This window comes from Phoenix dactylifera, chromosome 1, assembly GCF_051530095.1.
Source record: "Phoenix dactylifera cultivar Ajwa chromosome 1, Ajwa_hap1_PhDact_Kaust_v1.1, whole genome shotgun sequence".
Classification (NCBI taxonomy): domain Eukaryota; kingdom Viridiplantae; phylum Streptophyta; class Magnoliopsida; order Arecales; family Arecaceae; genus Phoenix; species Phoenix dactylifera.
Genome location: NC_143190.1, coordinates 56,080,001 through 56,102,361, shown reverse-complemented (window position 1 = coordinate 56,102,361; position 22,361 = coordinate 56,080,001). Strand labels below are relative to the sequence as shown.

Here is a 22,361-nt window from a genome sequence, read left to right as displayed (position 1 = left end):
GTGGCCGGGTTTTCCGGCGCCGGCCCTCCGACGCTCAAGTCAGGGAGGGGGCAAAGTGTGTAGAGAGGAGATAAACAGTGTTTGTAGGGCACGGAATTTCCCCCCCAACCCCCTCCTGAGAAGCCAAGGCTCCCTTTTATAGGTGGAGGTCGGTTTACCTGTGATGTAACAGGGCGAGGCCATAGTACGGCTCGGCATGTGGCTCAGGTCGGCGCACGGTCAGGCGAATCATTGTGCTGATGTCGGCGGTGAGGGCGTCGTACGACCCGAACCAGTACGCTACCAGGCGAATCATTGCATTGGTGTCGGAGGTATGGCCGAGATCAGAGACTTATCATGGTTGACCAGACTCTGCTGGGCTAACTTGCCGTGGAGAGCTGAGAGTCCGTAGATGACAGGAGCCATACGCATTAAATGTGGAGTAAGCCGGAGATCCGCATTAATTGCAGAGTAGGCCGGAGATCCGCATTAATTGTGGAGTAAGCCGGAGATCCGCATTAATTGCAGAGTAGGCCGGAGATCCGCATTAATTGTGGAGTAAACCGGAGATCCGCATTGATTGTTGAGTGAACTGGAGGTTTACAGTAGCCATGCGCAATAAATGCTGAAGCAGCGGCAGGATATGGTCCTCAGTTGGACCTCGGAGGAGTACGGCCGTAGTAGGTGGCTGACAAGGGTAGACCTTGAGCATCAGGATTTTCCTAGGTCGGAGGTCTCGAGGTCGGATGTCTTGAGGTCGGGTGTTCCGAGGTCGGACGCCGACTTTGGCTGTTCAGGGTCGGCGATTGTGCGGCTTCTTGGGGGCATTCGTGTCACTTGGGGGGAAAAATCTTATTCTCCCAACAAGAACCATAATGCTACCATACTGTATTGGCAAAGATTAATTTCCATACATCGTAGTAAAAGAAGGAAGCAAGCGCAGGCTTTATCAGGTTTCTTGGGTAGCAGATGCTTGCACGGTAGATTTTCTTCTTGTGGTCTTATGACCTCCCATTGTATCAAAACAAGAAAAGACAACAACGTTAAGAATGTCTGGCCCCTGCAATGTACATGAGAAAATGAACGAGAATGATCTGCTATTAAACTAAAAGATTTTCTAATATTAGGTACCAAAAAAGAGATTATTTGAGTAATATGATAACTTTCAATTCCGTACCAGTTAGAATAAAAATGTATTTGATGACAGGGAACTAAGCAAATAACATTGACGTGTAATTGTTGATTGCATCTTTTATGGAATGATATGGGTGCTCGAAACCACCATTGTTGAATTAAAAGTTTAAAACTACTTTGACTAGCATTGCTAGTTGTGCGTAAATCAATTATGGACCTATCAGCCTTATAGGGTCACAAAACTTGAGTGTTTTAAGAAAATAGAGATTTATTAAGTTGCATAGATATCATCCCATTGCAAGTTTTTTTTTTTTTTTTTTTTTTGGTCAAAACGGTATTTCATTCATATACCTCTAACGTGAATATATCCAGACATATCAAAAAAAAGTAGACAAAATAAAGCATGTGGAACGCCCTCTAATCTAGACTAGAAGGTCTTCCCAGTATGCCGGGCAACATAAGAGGCGACCCAGTCTGCTGCACTGTTCGCCTCTCGGTAGGCATGGACAATCTGACAGGAAGTCAGCTTCCGTACCAGACTGCGTGTGTCCCGTATCAGCGGGTGACCATCCCCATACGTGTCCACACCTCGTATCCAGTCAATCACTGTAGAGCAATCACCCTCGAGAACAAGTCTGTCGGCCCCCAGAACCCGTCTCGCGACCAGAACGCCCTCCCAAGCAGCCTGCAACTCTGCTCCCACCACCGAACAGCCAAAAATACTCCGTCCTCCAGCCGCGATAAATGTACCACGGTGGTCCCTGATCACGAAACCCACACCCCCTGATGCGCCATCCTCCGCCATACCACCATCGAAATTCACCTTAAGATAGCCAGGGGGTGGTGGTCCCATTGCAAGTTTTTGGTGTACTAAACTGGTGAATTGAGCGGTGACATGGCATAAGATCTGTGGCATTTTTGCTTTCTAGTTGCTAATTGGCTAGTAACTCACAATCATGGCTCAACAGTTTTATACATTGGGGCACTCGACATTCATAGACGGATACCGCTTGATGTAAGCTCTCTCAATGCAGCAGATGTATCTAAAATGAGGAATATATACTCTTCGTTTAAACAAAAAACCAAAAAAAGGGGATAGATTTGCCAATTTCATTTTACAAGAATGCAAGCCATTGGCTACACGTGTGCAATGAACCACAGTACTGCAAATGGTTTTGTGGTAACCACATGAAACATAAGTGATTGATACGAGAATATATACTAGGCACCAGGAAGCAAACTCAGGACTTATTTGGTTCGCAAGAAGAGAAAGTATGGTCAATAAAAAAAAAAAAATGCTTTATATTTGGTTGGAGTTTTCAAAAGAGAAAGATATAGAAGTAGCTTTCCAATGAAAATAAAATTACCATATTTTATGAAAAAAAATCATAAAGAACATAAAAAAATCAAATTCCCAACGGCTAAAAATTTGAGCAAGTTTTTTTTGAACAATGCCCTTAAACTTTTAGATAGAATGAGATAAGTTATTTATGTTTATTAAGGGCATAACAGATATTATATATATATTTTTTAGGAAAGTGATACTTGACTAAATATAAATTATTTTGGAATGTACATTTTTTTATGGTCAACCAAACATGCAAAAACTACTTTTCCGAACATCAACTTTTTAAGAAAAATATTTTAATTAAAAAAATTCTTTCTATGAACCAAATAAGTCTGCAGTAGTTTCTGATAAAAAGAAATTTATTAGTATAGACCCAACATGACTCTTTGCAAAAAGAAGTAGGAGACTGCTGCATAAATAATAATTATCATGGTGATATTAACCCCTATGGAGAAGATAGAGGCCTACTCCACCAGTCACAGATAGCAGATTGTGTCACTGCTAGGTGCTTCAGAAAACCTTCTGAAAGGATAGAAGATAGATGTTTGCGTGCATGCAATTTTCAAATTTAATACTGGTTTTTATTCCTTCTGAAACCTAGCCAGTTCGCACCAACAAGTAATATCGCACCAAACTATAGACAGGCAACTTTCAAGTATAGATTTTGAAAGGGTGCTGAAGGAATTGCCTGCTTTATAAAGTAACAAGAGCATATATACCAAAACCACCATGGTACTGATGGCAATGTACTACTGCAATAAGCCAGCTATGTCAAAAACAATAGCAAGGAGAATGCACGTAAAGAACATGAGAGGGGATCAAAACAAACAACTCAAAGAGACCAACAATCCTGTCTGTTGACAAGATCATTACACAAAACAAATGCAAAGAAAACCAGGATTCCGGTCATGCTCAAAACTGAAGAAACAGAGAAAGTCACAATCCCATAACATAGGGTCGGAGGCAGGCACACAGTGACTCAAACTATAGGCCTTGATCAATTAGGTAGTCACCCAACCTCTCCACAACCATGTTGCACTGGCCTGGAGTCATGGGCTCCTCATAGATGCCAAAGATAAGTGCTTGGTTGGTCTTCTTTACAGTAACGCCCCCTGACCCCTGCAAAAGAGAGTTTGGAAGACTTCAATTTAGAACAAGGTGAAAAATAAACAACCAATACTACTTGTGCAGGGCAGGGAAAAATATGGGGTGCAACACAATCTTTGTGAAGCTAATCAAAGTGTCATCATCAGTCATTGCTCAAATGAGCAAATATTGTTTTCTATGTTTTTCCACTAAAAATGCCAGTGTTAATCTTCCCATTATAAAATTAACAGGAGCATCCTTGTTCCAGAGATGCCTACATATAAAGACAAATAAGAATATGTATAGAAAAGGGATTATGAAGGATGTGAAGGTGATCGTTGTGATCATGGCAACACTACCCAGATCACTGTGTGTGTGGTGGCACGAGTGACAAGGAAAATGACTTACAAAAGCAGTACCCTGAAGCTCAGAAGGAAGGCATTAACTGATGCGCCCTCAACAAACCATCTAAAATAGGTGACAACCAGAATTTGGCAAACACACAACAAAAATCAACAATAATGGCAAGAAAAAAGGCCCTATATATATCAAATCACAAACTTGAAAAGACCATGGACAATGGAGAAAACAAACAAGTTAGAAAACATAGGAAAAATAGTCCCAAGTGTCGGGCTAGAGTTATGACTGCTAAGGCAATATCAGAGGTCTAAAGAGAGCGTTTATATTTTTGGGGAGAAGTAGAAGGCAAAGATAGCAAAAGCTGCAGAAGCATGATCCCAAATTAATGTAAGCTGCACATTTTCAATGAACAACTTGGATAAGCATCAAGGAAGCTATATTGTAACTGCAACATCACACTGCATGTCTCAAATATAAATACCACGCAATCACTATGCGCTATGCATCCTAAATAAGAAGTTACATCAACTCTGAAACATGAAAAAGTTCCCAATGATTGCTAACATTCCCACAACATAGTAAGATTTGTTAAGGTGTAGAATTCAAGCCACAAATTATAAGAAGGGCCGATGCACTTAAGCATATATATGGACAGATGCTAGCCTGGTGGAAACTTGTTCATAAGTCAATTACTATAAACACCTAAAAGCATAGTTCGCCGTACCGGTCCAAACCGAATGGTATGGAACGTACCATATTATACTGATTCGGTATCGGTATCCAGTGCGGGTGGCATACTGATACTCGGTGTACTGAAAAGATTATGTACCATACCGACACGGTACTAGTGTGGCATTAGTATGGAGTCTGGTACCAATACGGCAAATCTTGCCTATTAATGTATACAACCTCTTAGAAACATGGAACTGTTAATATGCCAAGATGAAGGAAGGAAGACAATGCAACTCCATATGCTACCGTTCTCCTAGCATAAGGTCATAAGAGTAAACTCTTACTAGAATACCACAAGATAGAAGGGGGAGAAAGGGGTGGGGTGGGAGAGGAGGGCATAAATTTCAAAAGCAGGGCAAAGAGAAAAGTCTAGGATTGGTAGAAATCATCTTGTCTATCCTAAGCATAAAGCAGAACTAGCTGCCTGGGGTTAAATTTGGACATTTAGCTCCATTTCAGCATATAATTTGGGATCACGAGAATCCTGAAAAATCTGATGGCAAACATGTTGTTCATTGTTGCAGCAAACAAAAATTAGAGGGTCACAGGTGTACATCCAGCCTATAAAAAGTGTTTTTCTTTTGTCCTGTTTTGGGAATTTTGCAGCTATGCTACAGCTCATTCATTATAGTCATCGCAAATATATTTGACACTGGCCCCTGTAAAACAGCAACCAATTAACATCAAGTACACATGTATGCACAATAACCATCTGTTTTGCAGTAGTAAATATTAATTTGTAACTTGGTTTGATAGTCATAAAATGATGCACGTTGATTGATATTTTGAAGATAAAACCACAAGAACTTGAATATCAAAGGAATTTGGTAATCAGTATAATTAAAATAAAGCATCACATTCATGAAAGCTAAACCACAAAATGGAATTCAAATAAAAGATGGATATGGAAGTACCATAAAAATTGAAAGACAATTATCAAAGCCAGATGAATATATAAATGCATGAAAATTGAAAAAGTAGAAAACAACTGGAAAAAGCTTCTTCTATTGTCCAGTTAACGAGGCATTAGACAAACAGCAGAGCATTTTAAACGCTACAACAGAGCATGACTCATTTGTTAGAGAGTCATACCACAGCAAGGATATTTTGTTTGACTTAAACAATAGGAAGTTCTACGAAATTCCAGCACATATACTAGTGTTTGTTATATTGAAACAGGCATGGAAAAAAAAGGATAAAAACAAACATAGCAACCTAAACCAACTCTAAGAAGAAAAGTGGTATAAAGTGAGGATTTTGTAGCAGCAGCTGTGCATCAATAATGGTAGTGAGGAGTGTTAAGTACTGCGGGGTCTGTGGAACCTGCAGGAGCAGCAATGCAAAAGGTGAAGGCAACAAGAAAAACAAAAAAAAGGGGGGAAAAAGGATAAATGAGAAGCAAAATGATCATCTTCACTGAAAGGTCTGTAGTTTTGAAGTGTTAATGAATTCAGTCGAACAGCCTTTGAACCTATGACCGAAAAAAAAACAGGCAAGATATAAATAAAACCAAGAAAATTCAATCCAAAACCAACTTCTACACCAAATGAAATAGCCTGTAAGCCACCAAAACAAGAAACCACAGATAAATTTGCATAATTTTACATAAAATGTATGCCTTTGGCCTGTTTTGGTTGATTGGGCTGGTGGTCTCTTCCACTTTTTCGCTCAAAAAATTGTGAGGCGTATCAGATTTCTATTACCTGGATTATTTATTTATAATTAAGAATGGGATACGGTGGGATTAATTTATATTTTTTATTAATTTATAAGATTTGACTAAAAAGCACATACGTCAACACATTTAAGAGGTGTGTGGAAGCTCATTTGATTGCTTTTGGCTTTTCCTTAGGTGACCAGTTTCAGAAAAACACATAAATAAATGATCCACATATCTCTCAAGGAAGCATGTAAGAAAGAAAGTGTTCACCTTCTTTCCACGGATAACAGCTCCAGGTTCTCCTTGGATTACCATATATTTTGTTGACCCAAGATATAAACCAGTGGGAGCAAGGGATCCCGGTTCAGCAAAATCATTCATTATATTAGTGATCTCCTCAGGCTTGAACTACACACATGCAACAAGAAAAAGAAAATTCCCTCTGTATTAATGGAAGATAAAGAACACAGTAAAAAGGAGAATACTATTGAACAGCTATATACAAATTAGCAGGAAAAGAAAAACTAACACGTAACATCTTGAAGCAATAAATGTTGGTTGCAGCTGGAGAGGCAACAAGAAGCATCCAAAATAATCAAGAACAGAGCATCAGAAAATCATATGATGCAAAATTATTTGTCAATATAACAAAAAAAGATCCCAATGGAGAAATAAAAAAATTCTTTTTATAAAAATTCAAAAAGACAAAAGACTCAGTCACCATATTGCACAAGGTGATTTCATTGGATAACAAATCAACAAGGAGGGAAGTAACATGCAATGCTGCAGTAGAATTTGGAGTTTACCAATTTTCATGCCCAAGCCAAAAGTCAGGCAAAGCTTCCCAGATTACAGAAACTTGTATGGAGAACTGCTCCAAACAATGCAAAAGCAATGGCATCCACATAAATAGAACCTTAAACCATAAATTTGATCTAGATGTTCATGTCCTCATCTTTAATTTCCTTTTCCCAAAGGAGAAAAATTATTCCAACTACTGTGCATAAATACACCACTCAGGAGTGTTGATATGTATATATACAACAGATGATGCTTCCCCTTCCTCAATTCTGTTGACATGCTCAAACTAACATTCGCTGAGCTTCACTAATGAATAAACAAACTTATAAAAATGCTGTTTACAGGAAATCAATCCACAGCGTATCCTTTTCATGAGATCAAAATGCTATGCTGTTGAAACCTGCAACTTGCCACCAGGTTATATGCAGATTCTACATAGGTGATATCTACAATCATCAAATACATACTGAAAAATTAGTGATCGGAGAGAGAGAGTGTGTGTGTGTGTGTGTGTGGAGGAAATTGCACCGTTACAAAACTTTTAGCAGAAACTTAAAATAAAAAAAAAAAAGAAGAGTAAAACAGATTCCAACAGTGAGACATAATCAAATTCTGAATTACATAAAACAATATATTTTTTAAAAAAATTAACCATTAAAAACAGAATAAAATAACAAATGCTGCCAAAAAAGTTTGTTGATTTCTAAATGCATAAAACGGTAATGTTATAGAGAAATATTCTTAGAATGCCAGTTATTGTCTGGATCAACCGCCATGTAATCCACATTGCCATATACAATCACGTCGACCATCTGAAACCAAATCAACCGATCCAAGCAGTGCATGCAAAGTCCAAAACCACAATTCCAACCACATTGCCGAAACCATCCTATTGAAGCTAGATCAGACCAAACCAACGAACAATGCATGCAGAACCAAAACTGATCATATTTAATCAAAACCATTGCATGCAAAGATATTGTGAATGGAAACCAACAAGATTTACTCGATCCATCAGAAAACGATGACGGGAACAAAAAAAAAAATACGAGCTCGTCGAAATCCAATGCACGCATGGGATCGATCTAGTCCGCCACCCTCGCGCGGATCAAATGCCTCCCGAATCCAGATGGAATCCGATCTATATAAAACAAATGAAAAAAAAAAAAAGCTAAGATCCAGCGATGTCGGAAAGAATTATACCTGAGGGAACGATGAGCTCTGGGCCCAGACGCTGCCATCGTGCCCGACGATTGCCGCGGCGGTAAGGTGCTGGCCGTCGAGATCGCACATGAGGTGCTCGTCGACGTACGTTTGCCACGACATCTTGTCTCTCTCGCTTTCTCACTTCTCTTCTTCCTGGCCTCCGTTTGGTGTCTCGGTTTCTATAACTTTGGATGGAGAAACGTGAAGCCTCCTCCGGTGGTTCAAACACCCGTTCAACCCGATCGAATAAGCGCCCCTCAAGTCCGGCTTTAATAAAGGGGAAAAATGCGGGTAGTTCTATATACACCCCCCCTATTGCTCAGGACACCCCAAAAACCAAAAAAAAATACCCAAACTAACCTTTAGTGTAATTACCATATTGCCCTTGAAATTTTCTCATACACCCCCCCTTCCTCCTCCTCCGTTTCGTTTTGAAAAGAAAAAAAAAACCCCCTCAAACCCCCCTTAAACCCCTCGATCCATTTACATCGTTTAGACGATCTTTGAAGGAGATTTAAGCCCCATTCGAAGCATGGACAAGCAACTAGTGATTTGGGACGAAGAATCGGCCGCAAAGGTACGTGTTCCACCTTGTTTCGAATTTTTTTTTTTTCACGGTTCGTGCTCCGTTCGGCACTGGATCGCCGAACAAAAGGCTTCTGTTCGGCTGCACAGTGCCGAACAGAAGCCTTCTGTTCGGCTGCACAGTGCCGAACAGAAGCCTTCTGTTCGGCAACCCTCAACCGAACTCTTCTGTTCGGCTGCACAGTGCCGGACAGAAGGCTTCTGTCCGGCACTGTGCAGCCGAACAGAAGGGTTCTGTCCGGCTCTGTGCAGCCGAACAGAATGCCGGCGACGAGAGGAAGAAGGGGGAACGGGGGGGTTTTGGGCGTTGGCGAGGTGCTTTGGGCGGAACAGTTCAAAGGGAGACGGAGGGGGTTTGGCCGCCGGCGAGGTGCTTGAGACGAGGTTTTTTGGGCGGAAGGGAGAAGCCGGCGGGTGTTTTGGAGGGGAAGAGCGGGGTGGGGGGGGGGGGTTTGGGGGGTGTAGAGAGCAATTTAGGTGAGGGGGTGGGGAGGGTGGGGGGTAATTTAGGAATTTTTAATTTTTTAGGGGTGTCCTTAGCAAATGGGGGGGGTGTAGAGAGTATTTAATTTTTTTTTAATTTTTGGGGGGTGTCCTGAGCAATAGGGGGGGTGTATATAGAACCACCCGAAAAATGCGCGCTCCCCGATTACGTTTCGCCCACCATGGGCCCCAAATTACGAAGGAGTACCACCTCTTCCCGGTGGGAGCTTCTGATGTGAAGCCACTACAGGAGCGTATTCTGTATCGTCCGGAAGATCCAACGGCCGAGATTGATTTGATTGGATGCGGCGGTGGGACCGTGGCAAGATTTGCCTTGGAGGAAAGATGGAAAGAAATCTGAGCGTGGGTGTGATGATGAGACCAAAGCGGATTGGTACGAGCGGGGCCCACACCAGCTTGGCCTGATGGCCGCGGACAGCGGTGCTTTGCTTTACAAGGTAATTGGGCACGCGCTGTGGACCCCAGCTCAAGGTTTTCCCAGCGGCCGTTGATTCAATCTCAAAGCATTAAACGGCTCAATAACGTGACATAATTATATTATTTGTATGCACAATAATTTTGCCAAATAATGCGGCCTTTAGAAAGTAGGTAATAATTTAAAACCTGATCCAAAATGACTAGTCGAAAAATATTATTTAAATTTTTTGATCCTGTATAAGTACCCAAGATCCATCCAACGAATAACCGATGTGGAACTAAACATACGCCGCACAGATTCTCACATACTCCTCTCATTCAGGTCCAGGCGTCCTCATTAGACTCGCGGTCAACTCCAATGGATCCGTGCTGCAGTATCCCCTAGTTCACATAGGTGGTTATGGGCCGGATCCACTCTGATATCTTGTGTAATAATCCACGATCTCATCCAAAAAGACTAGTCAGAAAATATTATTTAGATTTTTTAATTCTGTATAAATATCCAAAATCTATTCAGCGAATAACCATATGCGACTAAATATATGTCCGCTCATAAAATATGTTTAGTATAAAAGGCCATAACGACCACGGTCATCTTCATTTTAAAAGCTCAATAAATCTTACGACAATATTGGCCTAAGGCACGCCCGAACAAGCGCGAATAGCTGGCTAGATGTTGCTACGAAGCTATCGATAGGACTTGGCTGGAGGACCTTACTTTTTCTATTCATATTTTCTCTTTTTTACTTTTGATAGGGGCAGCGGGAAGAATGGCCCGGAGCCAGCAACCAATACAATACGATGAAAATGGAATGATGAGGACAAAAGCTTTATATTTCTTAACAAATTCTGGTTCCATATCAGGGACCATTTCTCCCTGTTCCTCCTACCACAAAAAACAAACAAAAAAAAAAAAACATTCTCAAACATCTCCTCGAAGTTTGGGGACTTGAATCAAATTATTTTGCATTTTTTATCTGAGAATTTGATAGATATTGACCAGAATCTATAGCCAAGTTGGGCTTTCAAGCAAAACATGCTTGTAAATTTGAGACGACATACACAAGTGAAAAAAGTTCTTCACAGTATCGAAAATATTTAAATTTGTAGTGGAGAATAATCATACTTGCCTGCCAAGAGACTTTGCTGCAAAATAAATATGCAGATGCCACTAAGATCGTATTAATCGACTCGGACACTGATCAGTAATCATAAATATATCTCGATCGATAACATTTCCGGAAAATGACACTTCTTCCTCAATTCACAATTAGCATGAGTTGAAACAAGGATTTTCAAATTGCTCACTGAACTACATAACAATCTTTTTTCTCTTACTTCTAACTTGAACCTAAAAGGACCTTCAAGAACAAGTTACATCAAGCAGAACACAACTAGCTGCGCAGCTAGGATGATCCAGTCATCTATTTAACCTATAGCTTCGCCCCCGGAAGGCCACACCAGCAGTCGTATCATTAGGCCTCGCGGAGGAATAGGCTTGCGATCGTATTGCCCACCGAGCAACTAATCTGTGTCTGTAAAACAAAACAGTCAAGGTTCTCACTGAAAGAAATGCCTTGTTTGGTTCCCTAGATGAGGTGATTGCTTCGAGTACACAACCAAATGCTCCTGAATTAAATGGTCTTGTCCATTTTGAAATCAACTAGAAATTATTTCAATCAAAAATATACATAGAAATATTTTACCATACAAAGAAAACTCTTCCAGAAAAACAAGATCAAGCAGTTTAACGACACCTTATAGGCAGCTGCCACAGCAGTCTTAAAAACAGACTTGGTAAATTGTAGGCCCATTCCTTGGATGAAGCTTAGGCTCTGAAAACTCATAAATGTAACTTATAACAGCCAAGTTGAATGGCAAACCAGGTCATTTAAGTGATATCTCTCAAGCTGAGTGGGAATGCGGGAAAGAAAGGCATGAGGCACAAGAATTATAGGGATCACGAGACTTCATAGACCCTGTATTCACAAAATTTTTGGGTACCAAGAATCATCTCTTCATTCCAATTCTTTTTCGCCTCTCTTCCTTTCCCTAGCAACCCCTAACCAGCATGGGAGATATCTTATGGATTGGGTAATTGAACATCCAAACAAGCCCAAATGTTACGAATGATGCATTTGACTGCCGATAGAAGTTTCAGACAAATGCATGGGGACTTAAACACATCCAAGGAATGGTGCATAAATACAAATAACTGGTAGATTGACAAGAGCCAGGTGAAAACCCCACACCGATAAAACACAGAAATAGAGGTAATAGTGCATCAGAATGACATGAAAAAGGATACACCCAATTTGGAGTCTTCAGAATATTTTTCCCACCAGCAAGAGGATGCAACACCGTTAGGAAGTAGTATAGATGCCCAGCGATAATTCCCAGTAGGTCAGGCATAAGCGGCGAACCAAAGATAACATCCAGTGCAAGCATTGCCCATGGTAGATAAAATGCCTACAGATGAAAGCAAAGGAAATACAAATGTGAGGATTCACCAAAAATTTTAGGGGAACCAAGAATTACTGAAGTTAGCATACTTTTAGTGTAACAAGGCCATAAATGTTGATCTGGGCATCTGGAAACTCTCTGCTCCAAACATAGAGAAGCATAAAGACCAGTGAAATCCCTAAGAAAGGGGACCATAGAGGAGGGATGGCAGACAAAGCCTACAATTATTAAGTACCAAAATTAAGAAAAGGTTAGCTAGCTTGTTGGAGGAGTATTTCTATGATTACAAGCACCCAATATTACAATCAAAATATATTAATTACAAAGAGATGATGGTAGAGAAAGAGGCTATCCAAAAAGAAGATCTCACTTACCAACAATGAGAATGCTCCAAACATCATCATCCATAAAAAGTCTGCAGTACGCTTGTCGAAAGGACCTCTCTCCAACTGTACTCCATATCTTGCTCTACAAGCCAAATACATTTATTATCAAGTCAGAAGCACGATAATTTTGTTAAAACTCCTGCAAATCTGCTAAAATCACATAATAAAACTAGAAGGATACCCAGAAGCTTACATCATGAGAAGACGAATTCCAAAGTTGATTGAAAATTTACCAAGAAAGAAAAAGTTTGTGAGCAACCTCCACACCTGCAAATAAAGTCAGATTTAGTTCGGAATTATTCAAAATATTCTCACAGAAATCTTTATTCTCTCGCGTGAAATATTATGCATCCCACTAGGAGAACGTGGAAATGTGGGACACAATGAGACTGAATCAGGGTTTGAGACTAGACATATGGGACATCCAATTAACATATAATGTCCTATCTCAAGCCCAAGAGAGGCCCAGGCCAAAGCTGGCACCAGAGTATTGGGTAAGTTTTCAGGTCGGGTTGGTCCTGGACCAGGCCAAGTTCATTTTCAGCAAGTTTACATGCCCAGACCTGGCTCAGAACACACACACTCCCCCTCTCTCTCCCTCCCTCTCCCTCTCCCCCCTCTGTGGCTGTGAAACAGAGCCTGAGCCTTATCTTTTTTCAGGTTGAGCCGCTCAGGCTGAACAGGGTGGTCCACCCCACTGATAGCCCTACAGTTATGTTATTAGATTTCAACATTTACTATATATTTGGTGTTTAAGATACCAAGAGATTGGAGCCAAGAAAGATACGAAGTCCAGCCATAGATTTGCTCGCGTCAATATATCCTAAACAATGCTAAAAGATTCAATAAAGATGACCTTGCTGGAGGATGTGATGATCAAACATGAAAGTTTCGTAGCAGAGGATATTCTAGATCAACTAAAGATCATCTGACAGCCAATGAGTATTTGGTAAAAAAACTTTTGATAGCAAAGATAATAAAGAGTCAGAGTTCCCATCTAAATTTGTGGGCACAATCGGGATTATGAAGGGACATAAATATATCAAGGGATTACAATTACTTTGAGAAAAATAATGGTTGCAACCAGCAAGTGCATGAGAGAGGCCATTAATCTTGATATACATATACTCCTTGGTGCTCCTGGTGATAGGTCAAGTCCATGGCTTAGGATTGCATGTCCATTTATACTTCTTTCTTCACCTCTTGCCCAAATTCCACCAACTCCTCCATTGTATATGACTCCATTAATTCTTGGGAAAAATTCTTTATTGTCCGCTTTCTCCCTACCTAGCTCCAATCATCCTTTAGCGTCTTCTACCTCCCAACCAACCTGTGCCCCTCTATGTTCCAACCTAATGATCTTCAAAATCCTTGTATCACCAATATTCTCCTCCACTTCCCCGTTCTTGATTCTTGTTTCTCATCTTCTTCCTATCCTTCCCTACCCTGATGACTGCAAGGCCCCTTCTCCTTCCGAACAACTTATATATGCTTCATACCAAATCCAAGCCAAAAAAGATTCTATAGTAAGGATATCATATTTCACTCCCTCAGGTCATCCTTACCACTACCACAATAGTTCAAAGGCTAGTGAAAGAGAAGTTGACGTATTATATATTTAGTAATGATGGAATCGAGAGGGTGAGCCTTGATAAAACAGTAAGGTTGCTCCATGATGACAGGTCGTTGGTTTAAAACTCAGAAAATGCCTCTCTGCATACGAGGGTAAGGCTACATAATCTGGCCCTCTCCAGACCCCTTAATGGTGGGAGCCTCGTGTACTAGGCCACCCTTTTTAGTGAGGATGGAATCAACTCTATATTATTAATTATACAGACATAAAGGGGCATTCAGCAAGTGGAATGCTTGTTGCATTAGATAAGTAATGCAGCACTGTTCACATTGGGTTAGGGTTGATCCAACTGAAGTTAAGCTGTATGAAGGCAACCTATAAGTATGGATGTACTTTTCACCAATTCAAAGGCCTGAACTAAAGGTGAAAAAGCTTCAATGCAACTAAGCATATTTCTAGAGGCACATCATAAAACTTCATATGTTACTTGAAAAGTGATGACGAGGGACTCAGCATAGAAGGTCACCTGGCTCATTAGTGAGATAATTAGTTGCAGTAGTGCACACACCCTAAGAATAATACTTTTACCTTTAATACATACATACATAAAAAAAAGGTGCATCTTACCAATTTTGTGAAGGTCGATGATTATATTGGTCACAGACCAGGGTGGCAATGTGATCATTCATCCAAGAATACTAGGAAAAATGTAAATAATGATGACACTCTCTTGGAACATGAGTTGCTAGAAGGCTATGGATTCTCTTGCTGCATGTCAAGAAAGGCAATGATGCAAAGAGATTTTGTTGGTTGACATGCATAAGATACCTTGATTGCTAACCATAGCCATAAAAACAAGTGGCATGTACGACTGCATTCACCACGATGTCAAACCCAACAAGGACAATTGGCATTTTTATGTTGAACACTATACCTTTTCCTTCGGCTTTCGCATAATTGGTCAATAAAGCAGGTTACAGCATGCTAAATGAGGATTGGTCAGTGAATGATCCTAATAAGATGCCTCAAATTGCCTTGTAAATTGGGCCATGTTATTATAAGGTTAACGTTAGTCCGAGAATTTAAGGGAACCCCACTACTGACCAATGTTGCAAGAATCTCGACAAGATTGCTCAGCACAATGTAGACCTAGTGTATATCTTTCATTATATGACCATGATAGGCCTAGTTAATTGAAAAGAGAACAAATGCATAAATCCAATATAAGCTGAGCTAGATTTATATTCTTTCATTATATAACTCTTGTTTGACTAAAGGCAATAGAACAGCATAATTTTCAGAAAATTGGTTTCACAAAGACTCCAATACAAATAAAAGATGACTTGTTTAGCACTCCAAAGAGAATGATATGTACAAATGAGCAAGATTAAAATGAACAATGGACTGCTGACTAGTAACAGAATTCCCAGCGGACAAAATGGTAAAAAATTTTACAATGAATAAGACTGCTACTTAAACTTAATAAACTTGTCAATACATGTTATGTCAACGCCACTTGTTATAGAACATAAACATTTAAGTACGATGACTTCCTGAACAAACTATGCAATATTATAAGGGAGAGAAAAACCTTAGTAGGGTAAAAAAAAAGATTGAGCATGGTACCTGAAAATGTGAAAGTACAAACGGATAGTATAGTGCAATACTTGCAGGAGGAAGTATTCCTAACTGACATGCCACTGTGGTCAGCAAACACAGGGTCCCGTATCCCTTGCTTATTGGTGGAAGAGAATTATAGAATCTGAATTTTTTTTAAAAAAAATCACAAAGTACAGCAAAGTTACCAAACAAAACACTAACCCAAACTACATCAAATCTCAAGCATCGCGCTAATTAAATTCCAAGAGAGAAAGATTCTCTTTAGGCATATAATATGCAAAATTAAAAATACATGCATGGAAAATGTACACCATTGGTTCCAGGAACAAGCCATGACATGGGCTTCTTTTCAAGTCAGATAATTTATGCAGCTTGGGTTACTCGGTCTAGGCACTCAAGCATGATGAAAGGTTTTAAGAAATGTTTCCAACAGATAAAGAAAGACAACATCACTGGTACAAATTTTAAATCCTTCAACTTCAGATATTAGCACGAGTTAGGAGACTCCTCAGATTCTGAAAATTACATTTAGAAGCAAGCCACACTAGTTCTAAAACTCGAAAGGAAGGTATTGTAGTCATCAACATGAAATAAATAAAATAATTATATCGCTGGCCCTCAATGGTGATTATACGCAAAATCAAACCCTAAAGAGCGATAGCAACCCTCCCAATTGCCCACAAAAACTAACCCTTCCCCTTCTTTGGGGACACGGATCAAGCTTCACCCGAAGATTAGCATCAAAACCCCAGCAGAGATCTAAATCCAACTAATTTTAAAAATAACAAACCCGGTAACCTATAACTCCATATAAACGGCATCTCGAAGACTTCGAAGACAAATTCGCCAAAAAAAATACAGTCTTTTAGAAATTATTTTCAATTAGCCAAATATATAAACGACAAAACATTTTTTTTCAACAGAAATTAGAAATCAGAGATATCGACAAAGAAACCAAGAAATTTTCGAAGAAGAAATATAAGAAAAATTAGAAGAAGTAAAGAAGTTACTCCGCGGGCGTAGACATCGCCCCAATTCGAATAGAGACGTTAGATCCGGAATTGCTCTTATCGATCGATAGGGAGACGGAGACGAAGAGAGAAGCCAAGAAAAGTTGGAGAGAAGGCAAGAACAGCTTATGCTCAACCGGAGGCGTGAGATAAAGAAGGTTCCGTGGAACTCCTGGAGAGCACCCGAAACTTCGCTGAGTCGCACATGCGACCGTCAAGCCTCGAGGGACCGTTATGTGACGTGGCGGGTCACCGACGACCGCTCGATGTTCTAATCCAACGGCAGTGGATAGCCTGCGGTCATTCTCCATATTTCTCTCCAAGGGAACAAGTTTGGTCTAAAACATCCTCTCCAACATACTCTCTCAAGGCCCAACGGACCGTGCAGTGGCAGAGGAAGACACTTCTACTTCCAAATATTTGGACGACGGTTAGAAATGGAGTGGTCTTTCAGACTCAGTATGTATACCGAAAGGCCAATAAAATGACGGACTAGATAGCTGCATATGTGACCAGTCACTCAAAAGGCACCCTGTGGGCCAGAGAAACGGAATTGCCTAGGGCACTTTGGGATTTGTTGTTTACTGATTCTATTAGGTGTATCCATACTCATAATATATAAAATATCTGTTTTAATATATATATATATATTATATATATATATATATTCTCAAAGGACTAGGGCTACAGTTTGGATAAGCCCAACCTAACCTAACTCTATCTTAATCCAATATAGCATCAGATTTGTCCAACCTAGTCCCATCTTAAACTAAACTCCAGTTTGGCCTGGTTATTATCGAAGAAGACTGGGTTTGATCAGACTAATTAGATTAAATTAGGTTATATAAATAATTTAAAATGAAAAAATTGAACACTTTTCCGAGTTACTAGGTTAATATTAGATTGATTGAGATCTTAGATAAGTATATTTCAGCAATTCTATGACTCAATAGACTAAAAATATGATGAAATAAAATATTTTATATCCCAAATTAGTATGGAATTATATTGAAGAAAAGCAAAACTGCCAAGAGCACAATTGTATATAGTGTATACCATACTTTGGGTCAACTTATTAAGACTCTCTAATTAGGTTCGAGCTAGATACTTTCTCAGATGCTACATTAGAAATTTGAACATCCTAACTAGATGGATAGGATCGCATGCATTCTGCGCATGTTCTTTACAAAAACACATCAAAAAAAAAAAAAAAACACTAAGTACTAGCATGGGAATTTTGTAGGATAACATGGACAACAATCATGGCGCTGCAAGAAAGGTGGAGTTTGTAAAATAAGGCTAGCTCAAGTGGAACAGTTTATGACCTGGCCAATGGACACTCCAAGTTTTTATCCTTCCATAACCAATTCACAGAATTCAAAAGACTGCTTATATGATCAGACAAGACAAGGTCCCCCAAAAAAATCTACAATCAAACTATTCTAACCTGCATGTAATCAGAGAATGAATGTACATACATATGGATACACCCCTCATGACTATGAGACATATAAGATAATTTTTCCTTCTTAAGACAGCCTCCTCCCCCATCTATCCAGCCATTCGTCTTAAGCAAAACTCTTCCCCAAGCTATGAGGGCTTCAGGCGATGCCTAAAACCGGAGCAAATGAGAGTAACAACATAAAGAGCAGGACTTCCATAAGCTTCTTCTGGATACCACCCTGTGCTCTTGATGAAACAGCTGATGTTGTAGAATTTCCACTGCTCAATTTACTGTAAGCGTGCAAGTAGAGACCATTTCAGTTAAGGAGTTTGTACAGTTTGATCCACTGAATGCTAACAAAAAGATTAGTATATACATACCCTGAGGTTGCATAAATGCAATTTTCATAACCTGCAGACAAATCAATGTATCAAGGAATAATCATGTGAGAAAAGATTGAAAGGACAAGAAGTAATCGTTCTTCGAGAATCTAAAAATGGTGCTAAAATGGCGTTATTATGTTCTAGTAATAGTGCAAATTTCAGAAATTAAGCCGCATGAAGTAAGCTTAGTTAGCTTTTAGACCTAGAAACCTTCTCAAGAGGCACAAAATACCTATCAAACTTAAATAATAGTGAAGCCTTCATCCAAAAATTTTCTTTTTTTTTGTCTCGGAGAGCTCTCAGCGTAGCAGCCCTAAAGATTGGTATGAACTGACTGACAAGGGTCAGGGGCATATCTTTCGCGCGAAAGAAGGAACCATCTTCCTTCACGCAAATCCACCTTTGGGTCATCCACTTGTCGCTTTGAGATCTGTGCAGGTGGATGAATAATAGAGTTCGGAGTGCTCTGAGATCTGTGCCGTGGATGATCCAATGGCGGATTCGTGCGAAGGAAGGTGAATCCTCCTTTTGTGAGAAAGATACAACCCTACTACCACTGACAAAGGTTATTTTAGGATAACTTGAACCAGTATGATAGAGGAGAAAATATTTCGCAAAAGAAGCAGTGTAAGGGCTATTACAACTTCAAATTTCATTCAGTCAACAGTCAACGAGGGGCTGGGTATGTGAGCTGCTGTAATTGGAGGATGTTAGAATCCAGATTGATTTTGTCATTAAGTTGTCAAGGGCATTATTTGGAAATGTTGAAGGAGGCATCACAACTCACACTAATCAACACACATGTATTAGTCAATCTGAGAGATATCTAAGAAATTGCAAAAGAATTCATGCCATCTTAAAAATATAAAAAGCCATTCAACTATTCATGGCCAAAAATTACTATTAATATCATTTTGAGGCATTTGGTGGCTTTTGAGATTAAATATGAGGCGATTGTCAAGAAACTTATGCTCCACGAGTTTCAATTTGATTTTTGAACTGTGACAAACGACAAGGTTTTTCATGCCAGAATGTGATATAAAATTGGAATTCACCTAAACTACATGGGGACAAATCAATTTCTTTTCTTTGAATCAACCTGATCTTTAACAAGGTCATGACATTCAGGGATCTTGTCTTCCTCTTCTTGACCCCTAAATCCCTAAAGCCACTTTCCCAACAAGGCCAGGCTTGTGTCCTGATGTATAGTGATCCAATCCCTTTCAACCATTAGTGTACTTCTAGAGATTCTCCCTGCCTATCCAAGTGATCGATGTCCTTTATCCATGCCATTATGACATCTCCAATCTGCATCCTAATGGGAAGGTTGGAGAACCCAACAGCAACCATACCACCTACAGGTAGGTGCTCTCCTTTCCACCAACTTTTTCTGCCTTTCTAGTCTCCCTACCATGGTGCCCAGATCACGCATACCCTGGTCATTAAGCTACAAAACAGGCACTAGTTATCACATTTTCGTGGTCATAAAGATCGAACCAGGTGGCTGAGGAAATGGATGAAGTTCTAAATGGGTCGTGCAAGGCATATTATTGCGCTAACAGCCTAACACAAGGGATCATTTGAGATTCATCTTGAACTTTGAATAGGTTTCAGAAGTAAATGTTTCTGAAGGCTCAGGACTATTTGTTATTGGAATTCATACAGAGGCTCAACGATCGAAAAATCCTAATTGAAATAAGGTATCAGCTTGGAAGTGACTAAATGCCAAATCAGGTGTCCATATGGAGGTCATCATATCAAGCATAATGTGGTTTGTTGTGGCAATGGTAGGCAAGCGATAATGACAACAGTTGGAATGGTTCTGAATTCTGATGGTAGCCCTGATGCAAGATCAATATAATGCAAGATCAGTGACGGTGGGGAACAGGGGGCACCAAACAATAGCAGACACTGGCAGATATAAATATGGGCAGCACACATGTGCAAGGTATGTCCTCATAATTTTGCTGAATTTGTCATGAATACTGAATTGCACAATTAAGTCTTATTGTTTGCAGATCAAAGTTCTAGCACGTTTGCATGATACATTGTCCATAGAAGTTTAATCTCATCAGTAGATATTATACAGCATATGCATGTACAAGCTATGCAGTGTTCTCGCATCATTACAAACTTTGTCATTGTGTTATAGGTTGTTGGATCACATAGCAGACATCCTATAATGGGGGATCGAGAATGGCATTTATGTTTCCTAAGTTTTGCACCATTAGCATTACTCCATATCATGGCACAATTTTGTATCGCACATCCACCAATTATGGAATGTTTAGGATATTTCTGATAATAGAAATCACTAATACACAGGTATTTAATATTATAGTTAATTTATTATAGAATGAGGGTTATTCTACTGGTAGGAAAACAAAATCAGACTTATCCATCCATGCTGGAGGTGAGATGCAAAATGACATGAAATGGGAGAAGGATAGTTGTATGAATTAGAGAAAAATCCGAAAGTTGCATCAAACACCTTGGAACAAAGATACTTCTATTATTTCATATTTTGATCAGGATGTGATAAGATGGGCATGCTTACTTGGATCTTTTCTTGTCCTTAGCCCTGCACCTCCAAAGCTACAAGCAACATCAGTAGCCCCATTCTGCTGATAATAGCTATTAAAGGCATATGACGCATGAGAAGCCAAAGTATCCGGTTGATAACAAGGCTGGCTAGGCTGAATCGCCGAACAATCGACATTGCCAGAACCGCAAGCCCAATTCAAGGCATTTTGCAGATCCAGTTCTGAAGCATTGCTTGAAGCAACGCACCAAGTCCCATTAGAACTTGTAATGTTTGCCCCTGTAATGCCATCCACATTCCCTCTGCCAGTCAAGTCGAGACTATAGACGCTAGTTCGGTCAGGGTAGAACAGCCCCCAATTCCTCTCTGATTCCAGCCCAGGCTTCCTATTCTCATTGAACAGTGAAAATATATAGACATCGATCTCCTCCCCCGGCTTTGCCGGAGTTCCTGTATCATTGATGACATGGCGAATAAGATTGGTGTTGTAAGTCTGAGCATCATCTGGAGTTGCAGCAGTTTCTTTGGCAGAGCCCTTGTTAGGCCACCCTGATTCAGTAACCATAACCTTCAGAGTCCTGAAATTTAGAGCCATGAGCGCGAAAAAGACAGCATCCAGCTGAGCGTCGAACATGCTGGTGTAAACCAAACCAGTATTTGGATCGATGACATCCGAAGATGACGATGAGAACAGTACGTAATTCAAAGAGACATTTGTCGGCGAAGCTCTATAAGCATAGTAAGGATAGAGATCCACCATGAATGGGGATTGGTTTTCCACAAGAAACTCCAGCATTGGTTTCAAAAAGAAAGCATAGCTGCTGTTGAAAGCCCCGGCAGATGGTGGAAAGGATCTCGACAAAACTCCAAGCGAATGAGTACTCGACACTTTGATCCTTTTATGCAACCCAGCCTTCTTCAGAGCAGTTTGAACATGGACCATGGCCGGCACGACAAGTGAAGAGACATTGACGGGGCTTTCAGTAACCTCAGCGCCTACTGTAATGTATGTGATCTTGGTCGCCGGGTAGTAGGGAAGGATGCTGTTCTTAAGCCAAGTGTCGACATTGGACTGGTACTGAGAGAAGGCAAGCAAGTCGGAGTTCGGGACCCCAATCATGAGCTCCA

General features: G+C 40.1%; 3 protein-coding genes across 3 annotated transcripts in view; all 3 read right to left on the bottom strand.

Moving 5' to 3' along the window:
• Positions 1-3,123: 3,123 nt before the first annotated feature.
• Positions 3,124-8,543, bottom strand: LOC103714348 (profilin). Its single transcript, XM_008801556.5, has 3 exons — positions 8,304-8,543; positions 6,570-6,707; positions 3,124-3,580 (listed from the first exon to the last, which is right to left on the bottom strand). The coding sequence occupies exons 1-3, from the start codon at positions 8,424-8,426 to the stop codon at positions 3,446-3,448; spliced, it is 396 nt and encodes a 131-aa protein (XP_008799778.1). The 5' UTR covers positions 8,427-8,543; the 3' UTR covers positions 3,124-3,445.
• A 2,475-nt stretch (positions 8,544-11,018) lies between these two features.
• On the bottom strand, positions 11,019-17,087 carry DER1 (DERLIN-1). The gene is made up of 7 exons (XM_008801554.5): positions 16,865-17,087; positions 15,861-15,996; positions 12,855-12,928; positions 12,650-12,743; positions 12,365-12,493; positions 12,121-12,281; positions 11,019-11,347 (listed from the first exon to the last, which is right to left on the bottom strand). Exons 1-7 carry the CDS (start codon positions 16,879-16,881, stop codon positions 11,233-11,235), a joined length of 726 nt encoding a protein of 241 aa, XP_008799776.2. The 5' UTR covers positions 16,882-17,087; the 3' UTR covers positions 11,019-11,232.
• A 1,110-nt stretch (positions 17,088-18,197) lies between these two features.
• LOC103714346 (glucan endo-1,3-beta-glucosidase 13-like) overlaps positions 18,198-22,361 on the bottom strand; it is a 5,064-nt gene continuing 900 nt past the window's right edge. Inside the window, exons 2-4 of the mRNA XM_008801553.4 lie at positions 21,249-22,361; positions 18,689-18,719; positions 18,198-18,598 (exon numbers count right to left, since the gene is read on the bottom strand). The exon at positions 21,249-22,361 is cut by the window's right edge and continues 162 nt beyond it. Coding sequence (XP_008799775.3) covers positions 18,466-18,598; positions 18,689-18,719; positions 21,249-22,361 — 1,277 coding nt within the window. The 3' untranslated portion in view covers positions 18,198-18,465. The remainder of the gene's footprint in view (positions 18,599-18,688; positions 18,720-21,248) is intronic.